A 16116-nucleotide genomic window follows, 5' to 3' on the forward strand; every position below is an offset into this window, starting at 1 on the left:
AACTTGAGTGCCCACGAATTGTTATACTCGGGGCCGTTAAAGAAGAAATTTTCAACGACCGATGGAACATACGAGGACGTCAAGACTAATCCCATTTCCGTCTGGAGCGAGCTTCCCCTGCTTTATCTCAATCTCAGTCCACTGAGCTGAGTTCGTCATCCATTTGCAACTCATTCTCATCTGCTCAGTCCGCGAGTTTTTGGACCTGCTGGTCTTCTTCAATGGCGACCGCTGGTACTCTCCTCTTCGCCCCTCCGCTTCCCTCCCTCGCAGCCCGGCGCGAGCTCCCCGTCGCTCCTCCCTCTCACTCTCGCATCCCCAGCACTCGCCGTCCGACCGTTGGTTCCCGCCAAAGACGCGAGCTTTCGGCGCATCCTGGCGTCAGCTCCATGGGTTCGATGGCGAGGGCGGAATCATCGGCGAATAGCAGAGAGCCCATGACTCCTCCTTACAATGTCCTCATCACTGGTTCCACCAAAGGTCTGCCCTCTCTCTCTCTCTCTCTCTCTCCCTCCCTCTTTCGTTTAGCATGCTTTTTATGTCATGGGGCATGAAGTTTGCTGTTGAAGTGGAAGTGGCAGCGAGCGACGTTGGTTCTGGATTGTCCTGTTCTTTCTTTCTTTTTCGAGTTCAGGGATAGGTTATGCGCTGGCCAAGGAGTTCCTCAAAGCAGGAGACAACGTCCTAATCTGTTCGAGATCAGGTCTAGTGTTTCTCCTAATGCACCTATAGTAAATTCACCTTGCTGTAACCATCTCATGGTTTGCGATGTCTTGGGTGTGGCGGGCGTTCGCTCTGGAATTCATGTTGGGTCGAGCTTTTAAGGTTGTTCAATCTTTTTTCTTTTTTTGCCAGTGGAGAGAGTGGAATCTGCTGTTCAGGACCTTAGAAAAGAATTCGGGGAGCAGCATGTGTTTGTACCTACTCCATGACCTCCTTATCACATATTCTCACATACCGGATGTTGCAAATTTTTCCCATTTGCATTGCGCGTTTTGACATCTTCTCAAAGTCCTTTTCTTCCACTTAGGGTACAAAATGTGATGTCCGTGAAGGTCAGGAGGTGAAGAGTTTGGTAGGGTATGCACAAGAGAAACTGAAATACATCGACATATGGGTATGCAAACTGCCTTCTAATTTGAGTGTTTTTGTATGCGTCTTTGCAATGGTGGATGAAAGGTAGAACAGGGAAGAATGGGTAAAAGTGGTTTCCTCTATTCTCTCATGCCATGAAGCAGCTCGAGGATCTTTCTGTATTCCTGACTCAAGAACAGATGGACCTCACTCTCGAGAAGAGATTTCTATTTGTATTGTCAATTAGTCCAAGAAAAAGTGTAGTTGATTGAGGACCCATCTTTCCTATGGATTGACATGAGTTTGGTGATTGCCTCTGCTACTTCAACTGAATGTAGTTTTAGTAAGTAAGAGGTTGATCAATAAATATCATGAATTGGTTTTCGTTAGGAATAATATTTTGCTAGCCGAAGTGCAAGATGGTACTGACAATACTTTTTATTTTAGTGGAGACTTTTTATGCACTATACTTACATCTGGAATAGCAATACATCTAACTCCTATAATTCTTATTTATCTTGTCCCCAACAATGATTTGATCCCTTGCTCTTACGCATCTGTGGTTGATTGTTTTTCAGAAATCTTTTTTCAGTCACCATCTTACCGTCTTTGGGAATAATGCAGATCAACAATGCTGGATCAAATGCGTATAGCTACAAAGCACTAGCAGAATCTTCAGATGAAGATCTTTTGTGAGCATTCTGTCCCCTCTCTGCTTCTTCCTGTGGCATCATTCCTGACCATATTGTCCCGTCTGATTCATTCAGCTTTTGTCATTTATTTATCCAGTATGTGACATCTTTCTGCAGAGAAGTAGTTACAACAAATTCTCTTGGGTTGATGCTTTGCTGTCGTGAGGTAATATATGTGAATCTATAAGTTCATTTTATTTTTCTCTTGCTGTTCTTATTTGACTAACATCTAATGCTAGTTTGTTTTCTAGGCAATTAAGATGATGCTGAGCCAGCCTAGAGGGGGTCATATTTTCAACATGGATGGAGCTGGTGCAGATGGAAGACCAACTCCCAGGTAAGTATGATGTTTTTGCTTTTAAGTATCATAAAAACCTGCATGTGGACTATCCATTTAAGATCTCCACTTTCTGATTTTTTTGTGTTAATAATTTGCTGAAGATCTCTCTTTATTTTACTGAATTTAAATAGCAATTATGCTCCTTGATGCATGATAGATTTTGTCATCTCCTGTCCTTTATGCTCCCGGAATTTGTTCCTGTTGACAGTAGCTTTTTGGAGTCATCTTGCTTGGTGATGGTACTTGTTTACATCTTGGATGTAGGTTTGCTGCATATGGGGCCACTAAGCGCAGTGTGGTGCATTTAACAAAATCATTACAGGTATCATTTTCTTGTTTCATAGTGATATTTGTTATGACAAGGTATATGACTAATTCTCCATTTACTTCTCGTTTTTATGGGACCTATTACATGATTCATTTGCTTGTCACCAAATTCTAGCAGTATTTCTCCTGCGGTTAAGGTTCTCTTGGGAAGTTTTTTTGTTCTCAGTTAAAGAACCAGTATTGCTTTATACTGGCAGAGTATGGCAGTCTTACTGCTAAAAACTAATCCAAAACTTGTAAAAATTGTGTAATAAAACCTTTAATATGCATCGATATGCAAATGCCTTGCACACTTATCAATGACAAATTTATTACTGAGAACGATTAGACATAGGCCATCAGTCAATATAGGATGAGCTTGAACTTGGTTGGGTAACAGGCAGCTCTCTGTTTGACACTACAAATAGTGTGTGTGTGCGCGCGCGCGCTTGAACTTGGTTGGGTAACAGGCAGCTCTCTGTTTGACACTACAAATAGCGCGGGTGCGCGCGCGCGCATGCTTGAACTTGGTTGGGTAACAGGCAGCTCTCTGTTTGACACTACAAATGGTGTGTGCGCGCGCGCGCGTGTGCTTGAACTTGGTTGGGTAACAGGCAGCTCTCTGTTTGACACTACAAATTGTGTGTGTTGCTTTTTGACTTACTTTGAATAGTGATTAGAAGTTATTTCTGTGAGGTGGTGAACCCCGGCTAGTATCTATGTCTTCATACAAAAGAAATGTCATCAGGTCTTGATGCCAATTTTAATAATGTTGATGGTGGAATGCTGCCACCTGAAATGTCTTTTGATTACTCACTGTCAAATAAATGTCTTTGGGGCTCAAATTGCATTCATATGTTTCTCATAACTCCTGACAGAATTTTATGAAAGAAGAGGGAACATGTTTCATTTTTATGCTTCTGCTTCCTTCCATCTAGTTTTCCTATTCCGGATCTGCTTTCATATGTTTAAACACTATGAATTACAAAGACGACTTTCAGAAATGTGTTCTGTTTGTCTTGTTTTTCTAAAGACCTATGTATCAGACTGACAGGTTCAGAAGCCTTTGATTCCTTTTGCAGGCAGAGCTGCAGATGCAAGATGTGAAAAATGTTTTAGTCCATAATTTGTCGGTGCGTTGGTCTTATCTTCTTTGTTTTTTCATTTGTGCATCTAAACCTTTGTACAAGAGACAAAGTTTGGTTGATTTCCATGAAAGATATATCTTTAGACTATTAGAGCTTCCACCTCTACATCGGCAAGTAAATGACCTGAGGATTAAACACTTGCGCACTCTTTTGTCCAAGTCATTGTCCTCTAGATGCTTGCTTCTTTGCATCCCATATGTATGCTGATACAACAATGGTTATGTTTATCGGCTGTTAATTTTGATTGGAAACTGCAGAAAGAAATTTCACCTGTAAGGTCACTTTTGAAAGTTATCTGAAGCATTCAGTACAATCAATTGCTTCTCCTTTCTCTACATGCTTATGCATGCTTTTAGGATCTGAAGAGGCTCGCTAGCATAGTGGAACTCATTAGGCACAAAATGCCTCAAGAGGAAAGTCATGCCTTGAGTGCAGTTGAAACTTTCAAGGTCCATAACGGGCCCCATAAAGCTTCGTATCTCCCACAATACAACATACTTACAGATATGCTTTAGCAGATAGACACCACTCGTTCGACTTTCTGCAATGATTTCTGCCTATTGAAGTTGAAATTTAGTCGGACATTTTATGCACATTTCTCTTGAGAAATGATGAAACTTACTCCTATTTGGATATATCTTATCTGGGATGATCTCAAGCAAGTACTAATTATTACTCCCATTTGGATATGTCTTATCTAGGATGATCTCGAGCAAGTACTAACTATTACCTCTTAACGAACTGTTGCAGCCAGGAATGGTCACAACTGACCTTCTCATGTGTGGCGCCACCACAAACCAGGTTTTCAGAATGTCATACAGTTTGTGGGATGTCTTTTTTCTTTCAGTTATTGGACCAGAAAGTAATATCTTGCTTATTGCAGGCGAAATTCTTTATCAATGTCCTGGCAGAACCAGCTGAAGTGGTAGCATCTTATTCATCGACCTGGACTAAAACTGTACTTTGAATTGATCGGTAGAGCGTGTAGCTTTAGTGAATATGAACAGTAAATACTTGGGAAGATCATGCTAAGTAAAAGGTGATGCAGATAGCTAGCTGTAAAATAATCAACTCTTTGGTAAGTGGACACGACATGATGTACATGACTGAAAAGCTTGAGAGAATATATATACACACTTGATTACTTTCTGTTTAAGACTTTTCTTGCCCTCGTTTGTCTATTCTACGTTTGTTCTTTTTCCACTTACGATTCTTTAAACTTACTGGTTGATGCTCTGGGATAATGCAGGTTGCCAAGTATCTTGTTCCAAGTATCAGATCAGTTCCGACCAACGGAACACAGAAACCCACTTACATCCGGTTTCTTACGGGGATCAAAGCGTACACCCAGATATTCTCAGTTCAGTAACCATGGCCCTCTCTATGTCCGTTTCATAGCTTGGTTATATTTCACATTACATACACCTTTAAAGTGTTGGTTGACATAGTTGTTCTTTCCTTCTGTCAGAGAATTGCTTTTGGTGCTCGAAGAAATAGATACGTCGTCGAAGATTGAAGAGCATCTGAGGCAGAATCTGCCATTGATCTCCTGAAGTAAAATTCAAGATTTGTTTGTAAATTCATTTTGGTTGTTGCTTGTTTCATTCTTCAATGGAGATCTGTTTGCTTGAATAGTATATGTAGATTGAGCTCATAGAATTCCCGTTTCTCTTTTCGAGTGCTCCGGATAGTGAATTCTGAGTTCCATTTGTTTGTTTTATTTTCTGGAGCATTATTAGCATGCAAAAACATAGGTGGGCTTACTTCTTTCTTGGAAAAGCTTTTTCTCTTCCCATCACGAATTAGATCCGATTTGTAACCTTAATCTCGATCAGATTTTAGTTAGGACACACTGATGCTCGACTATTTGTCTCAAATCTTCATCAAACCATCGATGCTCAATTGTTGTGGATATTGAAGGAATTGCACATTTCATTTGGTTGTTACTTCTCTCAAACCAACAATTAATGCTTTGTTTCATAAATCAAACTTGGTGGATTGGAAAATCAATGATAAAAAATTAATGGCTTCTATTTCGTTATTATCATCATAAAAGGAATCCGGCTAAACTGCTCATGAGACTTCACTTGTTGTTTGACCCGTCAAACTGGTGGTTAGGTCAGGTTTGTGTCGAGCCATCGATTCAAATAGATTTATTTATCCAGCTTGTGATCCGTTTATTGCAATTCAAATTTAGTAACATGTACTCGACCTAATCAATATTTCTAAATCACTTTCATATTTAATCTAATCTAAGAAACTCATGCTCAAATTGAGGTGAGAGTACGGAGCGAGTGAGCACGGGATCGTGTGAGGGTGAGAGAGAGTAAAGAAAGAGTGTTAGTTGGGTTTAAGTAAATTGTAAACTTGTTTACGATTCATTTAACACTCGTATTAAGTTTAAATTCGTTGATAACCAATTTATTGAATATAATTAATCCATATAGTAACTCAACCCATCACATATAGATTTATGACATATTTTGACGGGTCTACTTATTGTATAACAATCTATGAAATTGTCATATTTTCAAGTGAAGTTTAATAATACAGGTATGGCATTGCTGATAATGTCCCTCTTTAGGTGAAAGCCATCACTTCATGTAGCTTATTTACTGTTACATCGGGTCACTCTCTCATTAATGCTCCCTTTTAGTCCATATTACTGCTCACTCATAGCAGAGGTGGAGGTACACAGACAAGTAGAGTGCAATTCAATTTGACACAGATTTTAAAGAACGGGAAAGAAAAAGGTAAACCCCATTTCTCTTTTCTTCTCTCTTCCCAAGAGTGCCATTGGAGGAAGCTGTTGAATTGGCAGAACAGCCAAAATGGTTCATTTCCCGGGATCTGCAGTACCTGAAGAAGAAAGTGCACCCTGACACATACTCATTACCATCACTGGAAGAAGAAAACATAGTTGATCCTCAGTGAAAGCTGTGCAGGGAAACCAAATGGTCCCATTGCAATGCAACTTTCAGAAACACTGGCATTAACTAGTACTTATCTTCTTCACCCACCATTTAGACATAAATGTGAAGTCAGGGGTACCATAGTGGAATTTAATGGTTGATTGAACTGCTCTTCCCCACCAGGCTCAAAGAAGCATTTCACTTTACACAGACAGAGCAACAATGTGCAGCATACCTTAGAATGAATGTCATGGTAAGTGCTTGAGGTTGTAACTAGCAACTCCTCATACCTTCATCCCTGGAGCTCACTAAATGAATCAGTTATTGACTTTCCACAATCGAAATAGCCTGCACACACGCTGCCCTTATCGACTTTCATTTTCAGAGCAGATACACGGCAGCTTTGAATTACCCAATTCTTGATACCGCATCAAACATAGATAAACTGGTATGGTCGATATGATGAAACTCTCCTCATCTTTCATTTACTGGTACATTCAAGACTATTCATCACAGTACATAACATACATTCAATGAACTTACAAGATACACAAACCAAAACTTTTGAATCTAATTAGTATTCACACACTATCCTTTGGATAGCAAAACAACAAGAAACTGGCATCTAGTATATATGTCCTAAAGATGCCAAAAGAATGTGATATCTTACAAAAAAAAAAAACACCTTGTCATCTCCGTTGAGGTTCCGCCATAAGATTCATTTCCATTTCCATACGTTCCAGCTCCCGAAAATTCCCAAACTTCTCAGCCTCTCTTGCTACTCGAATATCACAAGGGCTAAAGTGCTGATAGATAATTTTTGCAACAAACCGGGGAACTAGTGCTGCCACGACAATGATGAGCAAGCATAACCAGAACTCTGCTGTTTTACCAATATGGAAGATGGCCCTGTCGATATAAATAGACATAAAACATTAGGAAAAAAATAGGTCGACTCTCTATTTGAGATTGAAAGTGCAGCTTCAATCATTTCGGAGGCATGAAACAGTGAGAGCATCATTTTGGTTTCCCTCTATTCATTAAGAGTCAAAACAATTCCCAAATCTTTAAACATGATGTCTGGCTGTCTGCTTAGTAGTTAGTATATAGCATCAGAAAAATGCTGAAAACCACCTTAATTTCATTTTCCGCCTAAGCAAGTAATAGCAGATCAGTTACTTAAGACAACAATCAACTGAAAAACAGGTAAGAATTACATTACCAAAGCATGATCAAGGTCCAAACATATGGGTATCCTGCGTATTTCTTAGTTGACTACATTGGTCTATTCATGACTTTTCATTCAAACAATCAAGAGATGGGTACACCATGAAGGTACCACTTTCTTGGCCACGGTTAAGTGACAAAAGGCACCACCAAGCGAGATTGAGACCAGCACCTTGCATAGGTTGGGTTCCAAATTAACCAAGAGAATAGTAATATAACTATCAATTAACTATGGACACTAAGTCTTTGCCAAATTATCTTTCCCATGGTTTTCCCTTAGTTGAGTAAGGAATGCCCATTGGAGAGTGAAATAGAACATGAAACCGTAACTCTTCTACTTAAATCACCATATTGTGTAAGAGAAAGAGCGAATCTTTTTATTAACTTATTCCCTTTTGGAAATCAGAGCTATTCTTAGCTGGTAACATGACCCTATAGCACAAGGGGCTACGCAGAACGAAAAGGGTTTTCCAGGAGATGTCCGGTAGGCTAAGATCCCTCTCTGATTGAAGAAGAAAGCAGGCAAATAATCAAGGGCCGCAAGTTAACCATGGCCCCAGTATGGGCAAAAAATTGCAGATAAATGTGTCTCACTGCATTTTTGCTATTTGGCCAACCAATAAAGGCAAAATAATTAGGAAATATCAGCTACTACCAAACCATAAAGCATGTGCATCACTGTGTTCTTGAAAGGGCGAGAGAGTGCGTATGCATATGCATGGTGGGAATAAAGCAAAGACAGGAGGACATACCAGTAACCGAATAAAAATGGTAATGCATCAATGATGATAACACAAATGCCCGTAGCCAAAATTGACCCCCAAATGGCTGCATGAGTAATCCATGTCCACCGAATGACATCCATGGCCAAGTGTAAATTGACCACCACAACTGATGCTATTGTCCACAGATCTCCGAGGCCGGATATATCGATAGTGCTCCTCCAGTATGCAAACAGAGGTATGAAGAAGATGGCTACACTTTGCCATATCGTATCCATCATAATTAACCAAAACAATTTTGAACTGTAGCTCTCTTGTCTCTGCCCTGCCCCATACAGTTGAGGAAACTTGAGAAGAGTCCGTCTGCTGAGATCCTTGTCAAGAACTCCGACAAATATTGTAGGAAATGAAGTGTATATGACAGAATATAACATGCTGCTCCATTCAGTAACTGCTGTTGTCAATGTGAAGCAAGTAAAGAGCACATACCTAGAAGTGTACACAGGATTTAGAAATTTTACCCAAGTTAACTGGAAATATACATAATAAGCTTCTCAATCTAAAAGGAGGAAAAACAAAATACCCCAATAATGGGCAAGAACAATTAAAAGGACCATTTATAGAGCACAAATTCAATGACCTTCTTGTAGCTTCTAAGTGGGAAGTTCAGGAGTTCACCTACATTGCCATCTGATCACATGACTTGCCAATTTACAACTATGAACGTTACGAAATTTATCCATGTTATGAATATTTACTGGGTGAATCAATTTTACAACATGTTCTAAAGCACAGGCAACTAGCTTGTTAACCTACAGGAAGCAGATGAAAAACTCAGTTATTTGAATAGAGGATAACGCAGATGCTAGCATACATCAATATAAGTACATACAGAGTGCAAGCACGCGCTTTGCTGTCCCTACATGTAGAATGCAGCAGTATGGAGCAGTCCAGCAGATTAATACTCACCAAAATAGAACAAAAACAAACACCGCATTTCTGTAAAAGTTGTACAATATCATGTAAGCCATCCTTTGGTAATTCCAATGCCCATGGACTAGTAACAGGGGGACTAAAAATCTGAATTGTCCCATTGAAAAATCTGATGCCATCACAGCTTGCCTGCCCTCTTGCCCGGTAATTCCAACTCCCACGTCAGCCATTTGGATCATGGAAACATCGTTGGCGCCTGCCATTTATCCAGTGAAAAGATTAATCCATGAAAAAAGATCCAGAATAACTTGCTTATCACACTTTTAATCTCTGTCGTTCATTTCAAAAGCAAAAATAAATACCATCTCCAATAGCAAGAGTCAGGTCTGAAGTCCTTTTCTTCACCAGGGCAACAATACCAGCCTTCTGCAGAGGAGCCACACGACAACACAATACAACAGCACATTTACTGGCTAGCTTGAATAGCTGCAGCAACACATCAATGAGCAATATTAGCAGATAGAGAGTGATTTAGGAATTAAAAAGTGGACAGATTTTACAAATGATTACCTGCTCTTCAAGCTCGCTATCAAGAACATATACAAGACTTGTACCATCAATAATCAAGGCCAGCGAAGTTACAGCAGCTCCGGAACTTCCTACAGTGTTATTCGTGAAGCTGGACTGAGTTGTGAGCCTACTGGACATCAAAATGCCATCTTCCAAGCTCTTTTTACACGACTGTTTGGAGCTGCTGTTTATTATTATCTGGGTCATCTGGCTAGTTAGGAGCTTTGAGGAGTAGCCAATCGACATGGCGGTTTCTTGCTTGTCACCAGTCAATACCCAAACCTTAATCGCTGCCATTCTCAGGGACTCAATGGCTTCTGGCACCCCTTGTTGCAGCTTATCTTCAATTGCAGAGGCGCCCAATATGCAGAGATGGTTTTCCACATTGCTTGCAACTTTCCGAAGCAAAGCAGCCCTACCCATTAAAGCAGCACTTGCTGCCTCGAAGGCAGAATGCCACTGCTCAAATTCTGAAGAGCTTAGTTCTCGCATGCCGACCACAAGCGTTCTCAAACCCACAGAGGAATAAGCGTGAAGGTGCTGCTCAGTTGCATGTATCACATTCTTCTCGAGTGATCTATCTATCACACTAAACATGGATGAATCAGCACCTTTGACAAACACCTTCACTGTCTTGTCAGGGAATCCCAAGATGACGGACATCCTTTTCCTGTCACTATCAAACTCATGCAGACCCAAGACATCAAACCTGCACTGCCCATTAGGGTGCATTGGACAAAAGGAAGAATTAGAACAGTTCAATTTTATGTCACATTCCATGGATAAAATACATCAACTACTAAAACACCCAGCCCTCATGCGAGCGCGGAAATCCACAGTCCAGGCTCCAGCAACAAAGACAACCCCCCCCAAGAACAATTGAAAAGAACCGAACAAGTCTCCAAATTGCTTAAAATGAAAAAAGCGGTTACATAAGGAAATAAACAAACAGTTGAATTTACCTTTGCCTTTCTCCTTGAATATCAATCACTATATGACCAGAAGTTCTCTCTATGAGTGTGAATCCATAGGCAGCAGCGGCATAAGCCAATGCTTGCTCATCTGGAGACTCGCCTTGGTAGTCAATCAACTTGACAAAAGGATCAGAAGTATCAACGAGAAAAGGAACTAATGTGTTGCATGAAGCCAACGCAAGGAAGAAATCATGAACATGTTTGCCTTCGGGCGAATCTTTTCCACTCTTTGCTAGTTCCAAAAGCTGAGGGTGAACTTTAACAGCCATCTTAGGCCTAAGAATCTTCCTGTCCACTGATAGGAATAAGAAATCATGAATAAGATGATGGTTCAAGTTGATAAAGAAAAGCATAATCAGAAGGCCTCACCAGAAATACTACAGGACGTTATATAAAAGTCTTACCTTCAACTGGGTTTCCAACCCCGTCATTCTGAGAGCTAGCTTTTCCACCACCGTAATCTACCCCCCAGATGCTTGCACATTGAAACACCATTTTGTTTTCAGTCAGTGTACCAGTTTTGTCAGAGAACACGTACTTTATCTGTCCTAGATCTTCATTTATATTCAAGGCCCTGCACTGAAAGCTAGAATTTGTGGCCTCGTCATACATGTTGGTATCTTGAATCATGAAGTAAGACTGACCAACTCGAACAAGTTCCATAGAGATGTATAATGATATGGGAATCATTATTTGGAAGACAATAACAGCCATGAGGAATGTGAAAAATATTTCCAGTCCCCAGCCATAGTACTTATAATCGTCATGGTCAGGAGTAGGCTCAGAGTAGTCCTTTTTCCGGTAAAATGGAATGATGTTTAGCTCATCCTTGTGGCGCTTCAACCAAACGGCAGCAAGGAAAGAAACAACTGTGCACAAAGCAAATAGGAAAAGGGAAAGTATGATGATTTCCAAGTTCATACGAGTCTCAAGGCTACTCCTTTTTGAAGGGGCTCCAGCATTGTTGAGCATAGCTTTGGTCTCCCGTCCAGCATATGCTACAACTCCAAGCGCCCAGGCAGTGTTCTTAAGCTCACAACCACGAAGAATAATATTGGAAGGTCCAAGGGAAAGCCTTTTCCCATCAACTTCCATATTTGCCTGAAAACCATAAATGTTCCTATTGGGTTTCTCACACTTGATCAAACCACTAATCTTCTCTTTCTCAGGCACCTTAGAGAGTGTCTCTTGCTTTGCATATCGGGTTTTCAAATTCGACTCCCCATCCAAATTAATAGTCTGCACATAAGCAACCCCAGTTGGGTCACTGGTCGAAAGCAGTACCATATCACATGGAAGAGTGTCATTTGCCTGAATTTTGATGATTTCTCCAACCCGAATATCCTTCCATTTCTTCCGTTGAAACTGACCATTCATAAATACCCACGCCAGTCGGTTGTTCTCTATCCTATCCGCGCGGTGCCGCCTCCAATCCTCACATGCATCTTTAATTGCTGTAACTAGCAACACAAATGCCAATGGCATTATGGAGGCTCCACGGCCGAAAACCGCCAGCTGGGGAAGCTGATTGAGTATGGCTATCACTAAGAAATAAATGTATGCAACTCTATGGAACTGTTCAAACAAATTTCTAGGCAAGAAAGTGATAAATGAATACTTGGAAGTGCGAATCGAGTTCCCGGTGAACTTATGCTTCTCGTTCGTCCTGTCGGGATCGTTTATGTAAACCAACCTCGCGTCGTCATCATTAATTTCTTTCTGGGACATGCTCATAAACTCCGAATCCGTGCCACGCGACCCATGCCGCACTCGCTTGGATCCTAAATCCGCCAAAATCACTTCCTTGACAGAGTTTGTACCGGACATCCTCGACTGGTGCGAGGAAATGCTCCGCCTGGATGACGAGTTGTAATTGGACTCAATACTAGAGGTGTTGTCAATGGCGATATTGGACTCCATGGTAGAGACGGGTTTCAAATCACCAGAGCTGCGTTTTGCAAGATCGGCGTAGGTGGGTATGGAAGGGGTTTGTGGGGTATTAGGCGTTCTCGGGGACGGGATCAGAAGAGGGCGGCCTGTGGACATGATCCCCAGACCAGAGGCAACACTAGGAAGTCAACCCTCAATAAATTCATGCCAAGAGCACCATCCAGATTCGTCCGATCAAGAAATCGAAAATTACTTCACAACAACCACAACGAGGACAACGGCGGCGGCGGCAGCGGCAGCGGCAGCGGCAGAAGCAGAACCAGAATGAAGAAAACAAGCCAACCACTCGAAATTACAACAGCAGCAGCTGCAGCAGCAGCATTGACCAAGCAAACTTGGCAAGAGAGGCGAATTCTAAAGGAAAGAACACACCTTTCTCTTGATGGGCAATCGTTGCTCTCGTTCTGGCTCTTGTCGCAGCAAGTTGCTCGTGCAAAAAGGTATGAGAGAGATAGAGAGAGAGAGAGAGAGAGAGAGGGAGAGAAGTAAAGTCGACGACGAACCCAGGGATGGGCCTCAAGCTTCCCTCTTATTCAGACAGATGGTGGTTCAAAATGCGTGTGTTTTTTCAGTGGTGGGGGGGATGGTAAGACGGAGCGAAATGTCGAGAAAGTCAAACTTGGATTGCATTCTCGAAGAGGATTGGGGGTGGCGGGCCGAGGATTGCAAGACTTGAGGAAGTGTCGTCATGGGGTGGCGACAACAACAACAACAACAACAACCCCATCAATTTAATCAGAAAAAGATCACACCTTGCACCAACGAGAGAGGAGGGGGCAAGAAAAAAAAAAAAACATAACATTAATCGGAACAAAAGAGTCTCTCCCCTTTTTTTCCACACAAGGGGCGTCGAAAAGTCATCTTCTAGAAGGAAGAGAGAGAAAGGAAATCCTTCCAGAAGAATGGACCGGCGGGCAAGCGACAGGATCAGGAGGGGGGGTTTATTCAAATGGCGGAGGAGGTGGCTCAATTTGACCGGAACCGAGAGACGAGGACGATTCCTTCAAATTTCTACTCTCGGGGTTTTTTCAGTTTCTTCTTCCTCCTCTTTGACGAATTGGAGGTGAGAGAGAAGTGAGGGGGGAGCTGCTTTCCATCCTCTTTCTTGTCCATTTTCCTCGTTTTAAAAAAAAAGCAAAAAAAAAACATAAAACATAAAAGACAAAATCAAGAATCGACCTTGTCGGCAGTCGATGGTGATTCGGGGACACAGAACAAGGCCTGATTTTTAGCCACCTCGCGCTTTCGAAAATTCAAAAGCCGTGCGAAAATTTGGTTACTTTACTCCTCTCCTTCTTCTGATGATTCTGATTCCGCGTTCGATCTGGTTCTCTCTCTCTCTCTCTCTCGCTCGCTAATAATGGCGACGGCGACGGCGACAACCACCTCTTTCATGTTCGTGGCTGCTGATTTCGCCTCTCTTTGGTTTCCTTTGTCTGTCCTTTTCTCGGCAGAAAAGAAAAGAAAAATCTCTTCTTTTCTCGGCAGTGTGGAAAGTTACTAAAGCATCAACCCTCTCCGAGAAAAATAAAATTTGCAAAGTCTGGTCCGCTTATAACATTGCGTCACGGGAAAAAAAAAAAAAGTTAATGTCGTCAAAAATCACCTTCCGATACTTTCGTGCTCCATTTACGTCAAATTGATTCTCTAACATCCATGTTAAATTACTCACATAATAACAAGCTCGCCAAACAACTCGGGCGATCAGCATGTGACGTGAATTCAGTATGGAAATCCAATATAATGGGCCTCGTAAACGGCGCCGTTCCGGAAAATCAGATCTGGAAAACACGGAGTGAGGCTGAGAAATATGCTAAAACGTGCTAATTCTCCCCTTAAGAGCTCCTTCAAGTTTACGGGAATATGCTAAAAATCCCTAATTACGCCTTAAATTTCTTTCAAATGCAGCTCGAATTGTTTTGGTTTGGAATTTTCTATGAGGTGAATATCAATTGAGAGTAAATGTGACGCGTGCGCGTCAATTTGAGATTTGTAGCATTATAATAACTCAAAATTAGAAAAGGGAATTATGAAAGCATTCTAATGCATCTAACAGAATTTCAAAGATCTGGAGAGCTCAATAACAGATAAGAATTTTTCTTCTTTTTCCCCTTTGGTAAGAGACGGGAACTGTGGATCATGTTTTGCATATGGTTGAACGAACCGTCAAGCTTGAGTGTTAGATTGAAATTGCGTTTGTCATTTTTTGCTAAGATTTTCTACTTGACGCGCCCCATGCACAAAACGACAGTGAGTTACGGAGAACGAGCCTAGTGGGACTATAACTAATATCGAAATAAACATTTTAGCAAATAAAATATCATTTTAACGGGATATCGACAAAAATGATAAAAAAAAAATGGCAAATTTGGATTAAGTACTATCGATTTGATTTTTTCTCGTAAGACGAAAATTAAATTAGGGCAAACGCGTCATAAGGCCATCGGTTTGAAATCTTTTGTAAGATGAAAATATACGTCATGAGAATATCAGCTCGGAAATTTTTAAGGGTAATAACCCTCGAAACTAAGTATAATTTAATTTGAATTCCGAATTCCGAATTTTATTGTGTAGGAAGGTTCCTCTTGCTCGATAATCTCCGTACCTTTATTTTAGACAAGGTCCAAGGAATCCTTCCCATTAATACAAGTGTCGCTCACAATCTAAAGGTGCAAAAACAAAACTACTTAGGAGTTCGTCCAACTTCCTCATGTAATTTCGCCTTTTTTGGGTAACACGGTTTCGGACCTTGATTTTTCTGTAAATTCTGAAAAAAGAAGAACGGAATATTGATTCTAGAGCTAGTATCGAGTCCTAATAATACCTAACATTTATTCAATAATTGCCCTACGTCGGGCCGACACCCTCCTTATTCATGTATTTATTTACAGCTAGGCAAAATAGGGCCTACTGTCATAGTTATCCAAACAAAAAATATGGTGAATGACATAGTCCAAAGAAAAATATACACACACATACGATACTTAAATGGACTTTGCTAGCGCAACGGTCCGTGGGTGACGGGTGAAAATAACGGTAGGTAAACGAGCCGCAAAATCTTAAAAGAGCAAACTCGACGATAAATTTCAATTCATTATTATTTTTATTTTTTTGTGATCCAAAACAGGCTATTAGCATAACAATCAGCTAAGGAGACCGTTATATAATCAATTTTTCTGTACATAAAGCGCGTATAATTACGGTAAGCCGCGAATGAGTTGAAACCCTCAACGTGGATTAGCTATGCAATGACCTCCTCATGTTAACC

The 16116-nt window shown here is 41.0% G+C and overlaps 2 protein-coding genes across 4 annotated transcripts; one reads left to right on the plus strand and one right to left on the minus strand.

The window, feature by feature from the left end:
• The first annotated feature begins 87 nt into the window (after positions 1-87).
• Positions 88-5339, plus strand: LOC115751568 (chlorophyll(ide) b reductase NOL, chloroplastic). Of its 3 annotated transcripts, none has more exons than XM_030689495.1 (13): positions 88-480; positions 635-703; positions 856-917; positions 1031-1117; positions 1699-1766; positions 1884-1932; positions 2018-2103; positions 2371-2428; positions 3495-3545; positions 4311-4361; positions 4444-4485; positions 4810-4920; positions 5029-5339. In XM_030689495.1, exons 1-13 carry the CDS (start codon positions 222-224, stop codon positions 5074-5076), a joined length of 1041 nt encoding a protein of 346 aa, XP_030545355.1. In that variant the 5' UTR covers positions 88-221; the 3' UTR covers positions 5077-5339. The 3 variants fall into 3 exon arrangements, with proteins under 3 accessions (XP_030545355.1, XP_048135473.1, XP_048135474.1); XM_048279516.1 differs by having other exon boundaries at positions 856-911; XM_048279517.1 differs by lacking the exon at positions 635-703.
• A 1584-nt stretch (positions 5340-6923) lies between these two features.
• On the minus strand, positions 6924-13727 carry LOC115751492 (phospholipid-transporting ATPase 1). Its single transcript, XM_030689418.2, has 7 exons — positions 11303-13727; positions 10887-11193; positions 9925-10633; positions 9717-9840; positions 9391-9610; positions 8452-8910; positions 6924-7381 (listed from the first exon to the last, which is right to left on the minus strand). Exons 1-7 carry the CDS (start codon positions 12942-12944, stop codon positions 7162-7164), a joined length of 3681 nt encoding a protein of 1226 aa, XP_030545278.1. The 5' UTR covers positions 12945-13727; the 3' UTR covers positions 6924-7161.
• Between the last annotated feature and the right edge of the window lie 2389 nt (positions 13728-16116).

Source organism: Rhodamnia argentea, chromosome 5 (assembly GCF_020921035.1).
Source record: "Rhodamnia argentea isolate NSW1041297 chromosome 5, ASM2092103v1, whole genome shotgun sequence".
Lineage (NCBI taxonomy): Eukaryota > Viridiplantae > Streptophyta > Magnoliopsida > Myrtales > Myrtaceae > Rhodamnia > Rhodamnia argentea.